This window comes from Pan troglodytes, chromosome 10, assembly GCF_028858775.2.
Source record: "Pan troglodytes isolate AG18354 chromosome 10, NHGRI_mPanTro3-v2.0_pri, whole genome shotgun sequence".
Taxonomy (NCBI): domain Eukaryota; kingdom Metazoa; phylum Chordata; class Mammalia; order Primates; family Hominidae; genus Pan; species Pan troglodytes.
The window spans coordinates 67,059,559-67,075,573 of NC_072408.2; the positions used below are offsets into that span (position 1 = coordinate 67,059,559).

Consider the following 16,015-nt stretch of genomic DNA (forward strand, 5'->3'; position numbering starts at 1 on the left):
CTTAAATATATTTATATAATATGTAACATACACTAAACATATAAACATCCTAAAACACTGCATGTGAAAAATTTTATTATATATTTTATTATATATATTTATTACAGAGAAGATTACAGTAAACATCTAATCTTAAAGAGTTTCTTATTTTGTGTATTGCTTAGAGGACTGAAGATTTATTGAAACGACAACAAATCAAGTTAGATCCATTATTTTCAGCTACTCTTCAGACTAACATTAATAAAACCACATTGTATGAAAATGCTATTTTTTTCAAAGCTTTAATATGCATCCTAAATTCTTACAAGCATATTCTGAGTTATGGTTTTGAAATGGCACTATGGCAGAAGAGCCTGAATTTGCTAACTGTAATTATGTCCATTAGAACTACAGTGGTGTTAATACAGTCAGAAAGCTTAAATGATGCATACACATGTCTGTAAATATTATAAGAAATTAACAAATGTATGGCAAAAGACTAAAAATGTAGAACTGTCTATTATCTTTGTAAGTAAAGCTAAATTGGAAATGATATAGGTTATTTCTAGGAGTCTACCAACAAATTATTCACTGTTGTTTTTGCTGACAGATGGGATTTATGTTTATAGACATAACTATCAGAATACATAATTATATCAGAAAATATCCTTAGATGAAGATCCGTAAGTTAGATGACACAGGACATTTTAAATATTTTACAATTTCATGTTATTGTATGGAAGTCACTGATTCAGTTTATTGAAGCACAAATTAAAACTCTTCAGGAGATACTTACCCTTTTCTGTTCTTTTATATACTCTATCAATTCATCTCTTGTTCTTTTCACTGCCTCTTCCACAGCCTTTTCACTTCGTTTCTGCTCTTCTATTATTGCTGCCTTAACAGTTTCCTGTTTGTGGGAGAAGGCAAAACAGTCAGGGAGGTGAGCACTATGACATATCTGTGTCCATTTCATATAAACTAAACATCCTCTTCAGCGGGTTTCAGCTCATTCTATTCAAAGTGTACCTTTACACAGGAATAAGAACTTACAGAATCTTTTGGGATCTGTTAGAGAGTTCACAGAACTCCCTTTCCTAAACTGAATGAAAGGAAAGGAACGGAATATGCCATTTATTGCAGGGAGTGCCTGACAGACTCCAATGGCTTCCTTACCAACCTTTCATTTGATGTTTACATGATTCATTGCCTTCCTGTATTTTGCACTATCCACATAAGACTTCCAACTTGTGTTTATTCTTCCAAGAACACTCTAATGCTCTAGCTGTTTTATTCATGTTTAATTTTGCCATCACACAATAATCAAGTGTGGTCTGAGTGGTAAGATTTACAGCTAGTTTGGTCCTCTTGCCAGGTTAAGATGTTGTGAGCTGGACACCATAAGTAAGAGGTAAAAATTCCACCCAGTGTGCTAGTATTTGAAATGAGAGATCTAGGGAGGGAAATGGTACTCTCCGTTTATTGAAATAGTAATCAGGTAGCTAAGAGATTTCAGAATTGCAAATACAGAAAGCAAACTAAAATTCTGTAAAACTACACTTCTCAGGAAGTCATGATATTTTCTGCTACAATAGTGTATCATGAAATGGAATGAATGCCACGAAGCAAAATCTTTTCATTCCCATCTATAGGTACCACCCTTTTTTATTGGACATCAAGGCAATCAATTGGAAAATGGCTTGAGTTTCTCAGAATATTTGCTTCAGTTTTGATTCTTGGAGGTTCTTCACTTTGTGGACTGTATGTATGACTTTGCTTAGTTTTCCCCAATTAATTTTAGATATTTATATGTAACTCAGAAAATATACAATAATATAAAGGATTCTCTATTTCAAATCTATTTACTGTAAAAAATGGAAACGTGGAAAAATACAAATACAAAGAAAGACACACACATATATACTTGGATATACAGAAGATGGGATAAACTGTACATACTATTTTCTAAACTCTAGCATTTTTTACTTATATCTTGGACATTTTCTGAAGACATTACATATTCTTCTATAATATGATTTCTATTATATTATAGGGTTGCATAATAATTTATTTTACCAATTTTTAATCATGGGTATTTTGGTCACTTTAAATAAAATACAGCAGTGACAAACATCCACATATGTATCTTTGTGCTACATTGCAGATATTTACTTTGGACCAATTCAAAAAGTGGAATCATTTTTGGCCAAAGGATTTATATTCTTTGAAGCAATTGTGAATGGGAGTTCACTCATGATTTGGCTCTCTGTTTGTCTGTTATTGGTGTATAAGAGTGCTTGTGATTTTTACACATTGATTTTGTATCCTGAGACTTTGCTGAAGTTGCTTATCAGCTTAAGGAGATTTGGGGCTAAGACGATGCGGTTTTTTAGATATACAATCATGTCATCTGCAAACAGGGATAATTTGACTTCCTCTTCTCCTAATTGAATACCCTTTCTTTCTTTCTCCTGCCTGATTGCCCCAGCCAGAACTTCCAACACTATGTTCAATAGAAGTGGTGAGAGAGGGCATCCCTGTCTTGTGCCAGTTTTCAAATGGAATGCTTCCAGTTTTTGCCCATTCCGTATGATATTGGCTGTGGGTTTGTCATAAATAGCTCTTATTTTGAGATATGTCCCATCAATACCTAATTTATTGAGAGTTTTTAGCATGAAGGGTTGTTGAATTTTGTCAAAGGCCTTTTCTGCATCTATCAAGATAATCATGTGGTTTTGTCTTTGGATCTGTTTATATGCTGGATTACGTTTATTGATTTGCATATGTTGAACCAGCCTTGCATCCCAGGGTTGAAGCCCACTTGATCATGGTGGATAAGCTTTTTGATGTGCTGCTGGATTCTGTTTGCCAGTATTTTATTGAGGACTTTTGCATCCATGTTCATCAGGGATATTGGTCTAAAATTCCTTTTTTTGTTGTGTCTCTGCCAGGCTTTGGTATGAGGATGATGCTGGCCTCATAAGATGAGTTAGGGAGGATTCCCCTTTTCTATTGATTTGGATAGTTTCAGAAGGAATGGTACCAGCTCCTCCTTGTACCTCTGGTAGAATTCGACTGTGAATCTGTCTGGTCCTGGACTTCTTTTGGTTGGTAAGCTATTAATTATTATTGCCTCAATTTCAGAGCCTGTTATTGGTCTACTCAGAGATTCAACTTCTGCCTGGTTTAGTCTTGGGAGGGTGTATGTGTCGATGAATTTATCCATTTCTTCTAGATTTTCTAGTTTATTTGCATAGAGGTGTTTATAGTATCCTCTGATGGTAGTTTGTATTTCTGTGGGATCGGTGGTGGTATCCCCTTTACATTTTTTATTACGTCTATTTGATTATTCTCTCTTTTCTTCTTTATTAGTCTTGCTAGTGGTCTATTAATTTTGTTGATCTTTTCAAAAAATAAGCTCCTGGATGCATTGATTTTTTGAAGGGTTTTTGTGTTTCTATCTCCTTCAGTTTTGCTCTGATCTTAGTTATTTCTTGCCTTCTGCTAGCTTTTGAATGTGTTTGCTCTTGCTTCTCTAGTTCTTTTAATTGTGATGTTAGGGTGCCGATTTTAGATCTTCCCTGCTTTCCCTTGTGGGCATTTAGTGCTATAAATATCCCTCTACACAATGCTTTAAATGTGTCCCAGAGATTCTGGTATGTTGTGCCTTTGTTCTCGCTGGTTTCAAAGAACATCTTTATTTGTGCCTTCATTTCATTACCCATATTCATTCAGGAGCAGGTTGTTCAGTTTCCATGTAGTTGAGCGGTTTTGAATGAGTTTCTTAATCCTGAGTTCTAGTTTGATTGCACTGTGGTCTGAGAGACAGTTTGTTGTTATTTCTGTTCTTTCACATTTGCTGAGGAGTGCTTTACTTCCAACTATGTGGTCAATTTTGGAGTAAGTGCAGTGTGGTGCTGAGAAGAATGTATATTTAGAACAGTTTCATTTAAAGTTAGGAGAAAGTCTTTTAGATTGTCCAAAATTCCATTCTTACTACGAAAAACTAATATTCAGTAGTATGGGTAGAGTGATTTGGGGGTAATGAACTATAATCCTTGTATTGGATGCAGTTTTTTTAACCAAAATACTAGGAAAATGAGTGACATTTTAGTGTCTGTAACAAGCAACCCCCAAAATGAAACAAGCCTGTATAATCAGAAATGTAATTTTCTAGTAACCATAATGTCTCCATTCATAGGTATTACTAAATAGATATCTTAGTCCATTTTCTGCTGCTGTAACATATCACAGACTGGGTAATTTATATAGAAAATTGATCCATGGTTTGCCTCATGGTTCTGGAGCCTGAGAAGTCGAAGACCAAGGACCACATCTGGTAAGAGCTTTCTTACTGGGGCCACATCTGGTAAGAGCTTTCTTACTGCATCATAACATGGCAGAATACATTACATGATAAAAGAGGGGGAGAGAGGGCAAGAGCACTCAAGACAGAGGGAAAATGGGGGCCAAAATGTGGTATTACATGATGGTATACAATGAACTTTTTTCCTGCAACACACGTAATTTTAAAGTTGTTCTGTATTGTTCTCAATCAAGGCCAAAGTTAATTTACTAGGAAGGAGCTACAAGCCCTTCTGTAAACTCTATCAATAAATCTCACAGTCTTAATCCTCTAAAAATTTTAATAGATATACAGTACCATGTAGCTTAAAAGCATAATATAAATCACTGTAAGAAAGGCTACCAAAATATTTTCATGAATACTCTAACAGCTACTTATGAAGGGATTAAAATATTTCCTTCTCCCTCAGTGTGAGTTCATGTATCCTACATTCTATCCCTGCAAATGTTTTCACATGATTAGCAGCATGCTTTTCTCAAAGCGATTATAAGCCTTAAAAAAATGAAGGAAGGCAGTAAGTTAGAGTTGACTTCCAAGTCAGATAAAAATGAGTCAACACTTGTATTCTCTTGAATAAAATTTTAACTCTCTAATTCCTTAAAATTTGTTTATGTTAATATATGTAAAGAAAAATTTTAACACACAAAATAAGATAAATAAAATACCATGCACAGCACACCATTTGCCCCTCAGTTTAAGAAGTAGAATATTATCAACAATGGTGACGTCCCTGTGTAACCATTCCTATGAATTCCATCCTTACCAGTTTCCCACTTCCCAAAAGAAACCTTCATTTCGTTATGTACCCAGTAGTCATTCAGGAGCAGGTTGTTCAGTTTCCATGTAGTTGAGCAGTTTTGAGTGAGTTTCTTAATTCTGAGTTCTAGCTTGATTGCACTGTCGTCTGAGAGAGTTTGTTATAATTTCTGTTCTTTTACATTTGCTCTTTTTTTTTCTTTTTCATGTTCTCTCAATATCTCCAACATTCTTATTGCAATTTTACAATTTCAGGCATTACTTTTTGAGTTTTCAGTGTGGAGGATGAAGAATTTGCCTTATTTCTTAGAAACACTGCAAAATCTAACACATAGATATTTTTAGTCCCATCTTCCCTCTTTAGATAGATTATGGATTTGAGTAAATCTATAGTAAATATATTACTTTTTGCTGTGTAACAACAACATTAATCTTTAGTGGCTTAAAATACAACCATTTATGTAGACCTGGGATCAGCAATCTACTACCAATGAGCTAAATCCGGTCCATTGCCTGTTTTGGTACAACCCACTAGATTAGAATACTTTTTACATTTTTTAATGTTGAAAAAAAGAGAATATTTTATGACATGATTCTCATCCAATCATAGTGCTGTTTGGTGCATTACAAACTATAGTGATGCAGTGATAATTTGGCTGCATTTGAGTGCCATGAATGTTGTCATAATGTAACATTATTATCATTTTTAACTTCACTGCATGTCTATCATGCCAAAACAAGAAAAAACGACTTTGTTGCACTTTTAAGGCAGAGTGGAGTGTGATATTTTGATAATGGATTAGATGTCAAAAAAGTGTTTATTATGCAATGAGACTGTAACTGTGCTAAAAGAAATAATAAATGTGAATATTACCAGAGTAAGCACTCATCACAATATTCTCAACAGGAAAGCAATCATCGAAAAATTACAAAATTTAAAATCCTTCAAGACAACAGATTTCTTACACACGTGCACACACACACACACACACACAAACACACACGCACACTACAACTAAAATTAAATTTCCAAGTGGATCATTTGTTAGTCAAGTCAGAAATGCCATTTACCAATGGTGAGTTTTAAAAGTTGTGCTTAATTAAAGCAGCCAGGTAAATGTTCTCCTGAGGGGGAAGAAAGGAACTTGTTTGGAATAGCTTTTTGTGAGAACAGGGGCTTGATGAGATTGAGGGCATCGGTAGCAAAATCAATAGTAAATTAAAAAACAAAGTAAATGATTTTTGAGTAGTTTTCTTGGCTCTTCATGAGTCAGATGATTTGTTGAATTATTTATTTCAGGAATCAATGCCAAGTTTGAAGTTATTCAAACTTAGGCTCTATGAATAGTCTGCATGGAACAACTATAGGTAGGAAACTTTTCAAAAAAGGTGAGAAACACTAATTCAGTACAACCTGGCTTGGAATCTGCTAAGATGTGTTAACAATTGACAATAGTAAAAATATGTGTGGAATGAAAGAAGGCTTACTTGAACAAATATCTAAAATTTGTGAAAAAGTAAATTATTTAAAACTCATAGTTACTCATCAGGAAGTGTTTTGAAGAAAATATCTGAATTCACCATGTATTACTGAATGAATACTGCTAAGAGTGAACTTCTTTTGTTTGTGTTGACTAGGCCATTGTCAGTTCTATTAATTTCTGTCTGAAACTGAAGCTCAATATCCTGACTTGCCATCCTATACAGCAGTCCAATGGCTTAGCAGTAGTAAAGAGTTGCTGTGATTGTTTTTGAGCTCAGGGCTTTGACTGAAAGTTTTTCTGAATAAGAAGAACCACTCAATCATAATTACCAAACAATGAATAGCTTAAGACATTAGCTTTTGTTTCAAGCTAGATAATGTTTCTTAATAAATTAAAAATTACAATGCACAATAGCACTTATCTGCAGCAAGACTTATACTATGGGGTAGTCATTTGAACTATAATCAACATTGTTTGAATCACAAAGTCAAGCTCCTTTATACACTTCCTGTGCAACAACAGCTTAAAAAAAAAGTAAGACTTCTATTCCACACAAATTTATGAACTCAAACTACAGTTCCAGAAGTTCCAGACATAGATGCAAGTGCAAAGGAAGCTTCTGTATTTCCAAATCCACTTATGCATTTGAGAAACTTTCATCTAACTTTCAACTGGAATTAATTAATCTGCACTGCAATGACATGCTAAAAGGAAAATATTAAGAGAACCTAGAATTCTATAAATGCCTCCCAAGTGATGACTGTACTCAATCAAAATTATATATTCATTTATTACTATAAATATTTAGCATACTTGTCTGTGTGAAAAGACATTTTAAAGATTAAATATGTAGAATCTCTCATTACAGATCAGCATTAACAACCAACTAATAAACATTTGTGACCAATTTTCATGATAGGTATAACTAGCTTTAAATAACAAGCAGATGCTATTGCCCCAAAGAGAATTCTACTCTTTTCATTAGATCTATATTAAAAATTGTAATCCATTATACTTTTAATTTCAATAAAAATTAACTTTTTTCTCATTATATAAGCACCTATATAATATTCTCAATTAAGCCTCTTAGCCCATAAAGCCTTCCGTCTTGACCTTTGCAGAAAAAGTCTGACAATCCCTGATTTAGGTCATCATTCTGCAAGGTGGCAATCTGGGAGGGGTTCAGCTGTGCGGTTCTTTTTTGTCTTGGCTGGGCTCTTTCATGTATCTGCAATCAGCCGCTCAATCTAACGTAGCTGGCTACTATTAGAATGGCTTCAGATAGGAGTGCTTGTCTCTTCCTTCTGTGGTCTCCCATTCTCCAATAGACTAGTTTAAGATTTTTCACATGGAAGCTGAAGAGGGTTTCAAAACAGTGTGAAAGCATTTAAGGCCACTTAAGACATGATCTCAGAAATGAAACAATGGGCCGGGCGTGGTGGCTCATGCCTGTAATCCCAGAACTTTGGGAGGATGAAGCGGGCTGATCACTTGAGGGCAGGAGTTCGAGACCAGCCTGGCCAACAGGGCAAAACCCCATCTCTACTAAAAATTCAAAAATTAGCCGGGCATGATGGCAGACGCCTGTAATCCCAGCTACTCAGGGAGGCTGAGGTACGAGAATTGCTTGAACCCGGGAGGCGGAGGTTGTAGTGAGCTGAGATTGCACCACTGCACTCCAGTCTGGGTGACAGATCAAGACCCCATTTCAAAAAAAAAAAAAAAAGAAAAGAAACAAAACAATGTCACTTCAGCTATATTATATTGGCCTGAGTAAATAATTATTATGAGTTAATGCCCAAATTCTCTCCTAGTTGTATATATCTTCTCAATATGCTTAAACATATGAAACATTCTGTTTGTCTTCTTGGAGATACAACTTCCTTGACCTATCTCCAAACTGGACTGGTTGTTCTCTAGGTCTGTTAAATAAATGTCCATTCTGAGATCTCCCTCAGTCCTATTCTTGAGGGTTCCCTATATATTCGTTGAATTGAATCTCCCAGTTTTCTAGATCCCAGTGGATGATTTCTTCTTGGTTTACCCTTTGCTGTGGTAGAGTACCTCCTCCAGGAGATTCCTGAAAACATATGAGAGGTAAAAGTTTCGATATCTAGTTTCTCTGTAAAATGTCTTTATTGTACCTTCACACATAATTGATAGTCTGTTCAAGTATAGGTATTTAGGTTGAAATATTTTGCGGAATTTCATAGGTTATTGAGAAGCCTAATTATATTCTGAGTCTTCATAATTTGCAAATTGTTTTTTCCCTCTGAGGGAACTTTTATGTATCTTGGCTCTGTTCCTCAAAAATTTCATGATGAACCTAGTTACAGGTCTATCTAGAAACTCATGTCTTACAATCTAGAAATTCATGTTCTTTAATTCCAGATTTACTTTCATGAGATAGTAACATAGTATTACGATTTCCTGCACTGTATTTTTTTCTTCAAAATTATGTGAAGAACTTCTTGAATTGATTGTCTAATTTTCTGATCTTTTCATTTCTATTTTTCATTTCTTTTGACTTTTACACTCTTTTCCCATCCTCTGGTAACCATCCTTCCACTATCTATTTCCATGGGTTCAATTGTTTTGATTTTTAGATCTCACAAATGAGTGAGAATATGTAATGTATGTCTTTCTGTGCCTGGCTTATTTCACTTCACATTAGGAACTCCAGTTCCATTCATGTTGTTGCAAAGGATGACATAATTCATTTCCATGGCTGAATAGTACTTGTTGTGTATAAGTACCACATTTTTTTAACCTATTCATCTATCGATGAACACTTAAGTTGCTTCCAAATCTTGGCTATTGTAAACAGTGCTGCAACAAACAGAGGAGTGCAAGTATTTCACTGATACACTAATTTTCTTTCTTTCAGGTATATATCCAGGAGTGGGATGGCTGGATCCTATGGTAGTTCTACTTTTGATTTTTGAGGAACCTCCAAACCCTTCTCCACAGTGGTTGTACTAATTTACATTCCCACCAACAGTGTATGAGGGTTCCCCTTTCTCCACATCCTTGCCAGGCATTTGTTCTTGCATGTCTTCTGGATACAAGCCATTTTAACTGGGGTGAGATTATATCCCACTGCAGTTTTTATCTGCAATTTTCTGATGATCAATGATGTTGAACATCTTTTCATATGCATTTTTGTCATTTGTATGTCTTCTTTTGAGAAATGTCTATTCAAATATTTTCTCTATTTTTTAACTGGATTATTAGATTGTTTCCTATAGGGTTGTTTGAACTCCTTATATATTCTGGTTATTAATCTCTTGTCAGATGGGTTGTTTGCAAATATTTTCTCTCATTCTGTGGGTTGTCTCTTCATTTTGTTGATTGTTTCCTTTGCCATACAGAAGCTTTTTAACTTGATGTGATCCCATTTGTCCATTTTTGTTTTGGTTGCTTGTGCTTGTAGGGTAATACTCAAGAAATCTTTGCCCAGTTCAATGTTTTGGAGAGCTTTCCTAATGTTTTCTTGAAGTGGTTTCATAGTTTGAGGTCTTAGATTTAAGTCTTTAATCCATTTTGACTTCTGTATACAGCAAGAGATGGGGGTCTAGTTTACTTCTTCTGTATATGGCTATCCAGTTTTCCCAGCACAATTTACTGAAGAGACTGTCTTTTCCTCAGTATATGTTCCTGGCACCTTTGTCAAAAATGAGTTCACTGTGGGTGTGTGGCTTTGTTTCTGGGTTCTCTATTCTGTTCCATTGGTCTGTGTGTCTGATTTTATGCCAGTACCATGCTGCTTTGGTTACTATAGCTCTGCAATATAATTTGAAATCAGGTAATGTGATTTCTCCAGTTTTTGTTCTTTTTGCTTAGGATAGCTTTGGCTATTCTGAGACTTTTGTGATTCCATATAAATTACAGGATTTTTTTTTCTATTTCTGTGAAGAATGTCATTTGTACTTTAATAGAGATTACATTAAATCCACAGATTGCTTTGGGAAATATGGACATTTTAACAATATTTATTATTTCAATCCATGGATGCAGAATATGTTTCCATTTTTTGGTGTCCTCTTCAATTTCTTTCATCAGTGTTTTATAGTTTTTATTGTGGAGCTCTTTCACTTGTTTGGTTAGGTTAATTCCCAAACATTTAGTTTTATTTGTACCTACTGTAAATGGTATTACTTTCTTGTTTTCTTTTTCAGATTGTTCATTTAGCATATAGAAATGCTACTGACTTTTGTATGCTGCAACTTTACTGAATTTTGAAATCAGTTCTAATAGTTTTTTCAGTAGAATCTTTAGGTTTTTTCCAAATATAAAATCATCTGCAAAAAAATAATAATAATTTGACTTCTCCCTTTCCAGTTTGGATGCCTTTTATTCTTTTTCTTGTCTGACTACTCTAGCTAGGGCTTCCAGTACTACAATGAATAAGAGTGATGACAGTGGCATCCCTGTTGTGTTCCAGATCTAAGAGTATAGGCTTTCAGTTTTTCCCCATTCAGTATGATACCCACTGAGGGTCTGTCATATATAACTTTTATTATATTGAAGTATGTTCCTACTATACCCAGTTTTTTAAGGGTTTTTATCATGAAGAAATGGTGAATTTCATCAAATGCTTTTTCAACATCGATTGAAATGATCAAATGGTTTTTGTCCTCCATTTGGTCAATGTTAATTACATTAATCAATTACATTAATTCACTTGCATTTGTTAACCATCCTTGCATCCCAAAGGTTAATCTCACTTGGTCATGATGAATAATCATTTAATATATTGCTGAATTTGGTTTGCTAATATTTTGTTTAGGATTTTTGCATCAATATTTAACAGATATTGGCTTGTAGTTTTCTTTCTTTTGGTGTCTTTGTTTGGTTTTGATATTGGGTAATACTGGCCTCATATAATGGGTTAGGAAGTATTCCATCCTCATCTATTAATTGGAATAGTTTGAGAAGGATTGGTATTAGTTCTGATTTAAATGTTTGGTGAAATTCAGCAGTGAAGCCATCAGGTTTCCAGGCTTTTCTTTACTGAGAGACTTTTTCTTACAGCTTTAACCTCCTTATTTCTTATTCATCTGTTCAGGCTTTAAATTTCTTCATGATTCCATCTTGGTAGGTTGCATGTACCTAGAAATTTGTCAATTTCTTCTACATTTTCTGATTTATAGGCAAATAGTTGCTCCTAGTAGCCACTAGGAGATACTAGATGTAGTATAGATACTAGATGAGATACCAGATGTAGTGTCTCCTTTTTCATCTCTGATTTTATTTGGATCATCTCTTTGTTTCTTAGTCTGGCAAAAGATCTGTCTATTTTGTTTAACTTTTCAAAAAACTCAACTTTTTTGTTTCATTGATCTTTGGTATTGTTTTCTTCATGTCAGTTTCATTGATTTCTGCTCTGATCTTTATTATTTCTTTTCTTTCACTAATTTTGAGTTTGGTTTGCTCCTCCTTTTCTAGTTAAGATGCATTGTTATTTGAAATTTTTCTTTTTTGATGTAGGCACTTACAGCTATCAATTACACTCTTAGTACTGCTTTTGCTGTATCACATAGGTTTTGGTATGTTGCGTTTCCATAATATGCTTCAATTTCCTTCTGAAATTTCTTCATTGACACACTGATCATTGAGGAGCATACTGTTTCTTTTTCATGTATATGTGTAGTTTCCAAAATTCCTCTTGTTATTGATTTCTAGTTTTATTCCATTCTGGTCAGAGAAGATGCTTGATATTATTCAAATTGTTAAAAATGTTTTAAAACTTATTTTGTACTTTTTAAATATGGTCTATCCTTGAGAATGATCTATGTGCTGAGGAGAAGAATGTGAATTCTGTAACCTTTGAATAAAATGCTCTCTAAATACCTATTAGATCCATTTGCTTTATAGTATAGATTAACTCCAGTGTTGATTTGTTGATTTCCTTGTGGAAGATGTGTCCAATACTGAAGGTGAGCTATTGACGTCTTCAGCTACTATTTTACTGGAGTCTCTCTCTCTCTCTCTTGAGCTCTAATATTTGCTTTATATACCTGGGTGCTCCAGTGCTGCGTGAATATATACTTAAAACTGTTATATCCTTTTGCTTAATTGATTCCTTTTTCCTTATATAGTGATCTTTGTCTCTTCTTATAATTTTGTCTTGAAATCCATTTTGTCTAAGCATAGCTACTCCTGCTCATTTTTGGTTTCCACTGGCATGGAATATCTTTCTCCAACCCTTTTTCTTCAGTCTCTGTGTGACTTTATACATAAAGTGTGTTTCTTATAGGCAACAGATCAAGGGGTCTTTTTTAAAATACCTTCAGCCAGTTTATAGCTTTTGATTGGAGAGTTTAGTCCATTTATATTAAATGTCATTACTGATAATAAGGGCATACTCTGGTCTTTCTTTGTGTGTGGTTGTTTTGTAGTCTCCTCTTCCTCCTATCTTAGAACCCGTTATTTTAAGCTCATAACAACTTAAAATTGTTTGCACAAATAAGCAATCAAGGAAAAAGAAAATACTTTGCCTTAACTTCATCCCCACAGTTTTTAGCTTTTTGTTATTATAACTTACTGTATTGTCTTGAAAACTTCTTGTAGTCATTATTTTTGATTGGTTCATTGTTTATTCTTTCTCCTTAGGATAAAAGTTTACACACTAAAGTTACAGTGTTACAATACTCTGTATTTTTCTGTGTACTTACTATTACCAGAGAGTTTTGCACATTCAGATGATTTCTTATTGCTCATAAAGGTCATTTTCTTTCTGACTGAAGTACTCCCTTTAGCATTTCTTATAGAGGACAGGTCCTGTGTTGATAAAATCCCATAGCTTTTGTCTGAGAAAGCATTTATTCCTCCTTCATGACTGAAGGATAATTTTGCTGAATGTACTATTCTAGGGTAAAAGTTTATTTCCTTCAGCACTTTAAATATGCCATGCCACACTCTCCTGGCCTGTAAAGTTTCCACTGAAAAATCTGCTGCCAGACATATTGGAGCTCCATTATATGTTATTTGTTTATTCTCGCTTGCTGCTTTTAGGATGCTTTCTTTATCCTTGATCTTTGGGAGTTGGATTATTAATTGCCTTGAGGTGTAGTCTTCTTTGGATTAAATTTGCTTAGTGTTCTATAAACTTTTTGGGCTTGGATACTGATATCTTTCTCTAGGTTTGGGAATTTCTGTTATTATACCTTTGAATAAACTTTCTATCCCCATCTCTTTCTCTATCTCCTCTTTAGGGCCAATAGCCTCTTTGAGGCTATTTTCTAAATCCTGGAGGCATACTTCATTGTTTTTTATTCTTTTGTCTCCTTTGTGTATAGCCTGTTTTCAAGCTCAGTAATTCTTTCTTCTGTTTGATCAATTCTGCTATTAAATAGCCTGTCTTCAAGTGCAGTAATTCTTTTTTTCTGCTTTGTCAGTTCTGCTACTAAAAGGCTCTGATGCATTCTTCAGTATGCCAATTGCATTTTCAATTCCAGAGTTTCTGCTTGATTGTTTTTAACTATTTCAATCTCTTTGTTAAATTTACCTGATAGAATTCTGAATTCCTTCTCTGCGCTATCTTGAATTTGAGTTTTCTCAAAACAGCCATTTTGAATTCCCTGTCTGAAAGGTCATATATCTCTGTATCTCCAGAATTGGTCTCTGGTGTCTTATTTAGTTCATTTGGTGAGGTCATGTTTTCCTGGGTTATCTTGATACTTGCAGATGTTTGTCTGTGTCTAGGCATTGAAGAGTTAGGTATTTATTTTAGTCTTTGCAGTCTGGTCTTTTTTGTATCCATCGTTCTTGGGAAGGCTTTCCAAATATTTGAAAGGAACTTGGATGTTATAATCTAAGCTGGAACTTCTTTAGGGGAGACCCCAATATCAGTAATGCTGTGGTTCTTGTAGACTCATAGAGGTACAGCCTTGATGGTTTTGGACAAGATCCAGAAGAATTCTCCAAACTACAAGGCAGAGATTCTTGTTCTCATTCCTTAGTTTCTCCCAAACAAATGAAGTTTTTCTCTCTATTCTGAGCCAACTAGAGCTGGGGCCACCACCCCTAGGACTGTGCTGGGTCAGACCTGAAGCCAGCACAGCATTAAGTCTCACCCAAGGCCTGGCTACCACTTCGGTTTGCTCAAAGCCCTGGGGCTCTACAATCAGGAGGTGGCAAGGCAGGCCAAGCCTATGTCCTTCCCTTCAGGGTAGTGAGTTCCCTTAGGCCTCAGGCAGGTCCAGAGGTGTGCTGTCCAGGAGCCAAAGACTAGAGTCAAAAACTGTAGACACCTACCTGGTGTTCCATTACACTATGGCTGAGCTGGAACTCAAACCCCAAGGTACAATCCTTCCCACTCTTCCCTCCCCTTTCCAAAGGTAGAGGAGCCTCACCCAATGGCTACTGCACCTCAGGCCTATGTGAAGTACTGCAGACCTACAGAAAGTAATGTCAGATTACTGCTGATGAGCCCTTAAGGCCCAAGGGCTCTTCCATTAGCTTGTAGCATATGTTGCCTGGGCTGGGACTCACCCTTCAGGAAAATGAACTCCTCCTCTGGCCCAGGGCTGTTCCAGAAATGTCATCCAAGAGCCAAGTCCTAGAACTGAGGACCCTAGGGGTCTACTTGGTGCTCTACCCCACTGAGACCGAGCTAGTATCTGAGGTGCCAAAGTCCCCTTTACTTTTCCCTCTACCGTTCTCTAGCAGGAGTCTCATCCTTTAGCCACCACAGCTGGGAATGTACTGAGCCTCATCTGAAGCCAGCAAGTCTCAGAGGCTCACCCAAGGCCCTTGGTATAGTAACTGGGTATTGCTGCTGGTTATTCAGGGCCCAAAGGCTCTTGAGTTGACAGGGAATAAATCCTGTCAGGACTGGGTCCTTCCTTTCAAGGCAGCAGGTTCCCTTCTGGCCTAAGATATGTCTAGAAATGTCGCCCAGGAGCTAGGGCCTGGAAAGGAGGCCTCGTGACTCTGACCAATCCTCTATCCTGCTGTGGCTGAGCTAGTATCCAAGATGCAAGACAAAGTCCTCCCTACTGTTACATCTCCTCTCCTTAAGTGGAAGGAAGGGGTCTCTTTTGGAGCTGGGAGCTGTACAACCTGGGGCTGGGGATGGGTGATGCCACACTACCTCAGCCATCCTGGCTAATGTCTCAGTAGGTTGCATGCACCGCCATTCCACTGGCTTTTGGCCTGGTTCTGTGCTAGGACTCGCCTAGATGTTGCAGTCCTTGTGGCCTAGACTTCTGCATTCATTTTGGGCCCCAGAGCACTTTAGCCCATGGTGGTAAGGCTTGGGGGAACTCAAGTTCCTACTGACTGCTAGGATCAGTGATTCCCCTCTGGCTAAGGCTGATTTAAATGCTCACTCAGTGGGCAGGAGTCAGGTAAGTTTGGTCTGGTTTTGCTTTCTGGTATAACAAGGGCAGCACTGAGTCAATGCCTCCCAATTGCTGGTTCTCCT

General features: G+C 36.1%; 1 protein-coding gene across 20 annotated transcripts in view; it reads right to left on the bottom strand.

The window, feature by feature from the left end:
* The window catches only part of CCDC91 (coiled-coil domain containing 91), a 355,144-nt gene that overhangs the window by 65,280 nt on the left and 273,849 nt on the right, over positions 1 to 16,015 (bottom strand). For all 20 annotated transcript variants that reach the window (XM_016923731.4, XM_016923726.4, XM_016923727.4 and 17 more), the window contains one exon: positions 776 to 889. In XM_016923731.4, coding sequence (XP_016779220.3) covers positions 776 to 889 — 114 coding nt within the window. The remainder of the gene's footprint in view (positions 1 to 775; positions 890 to 16,015) is intronic.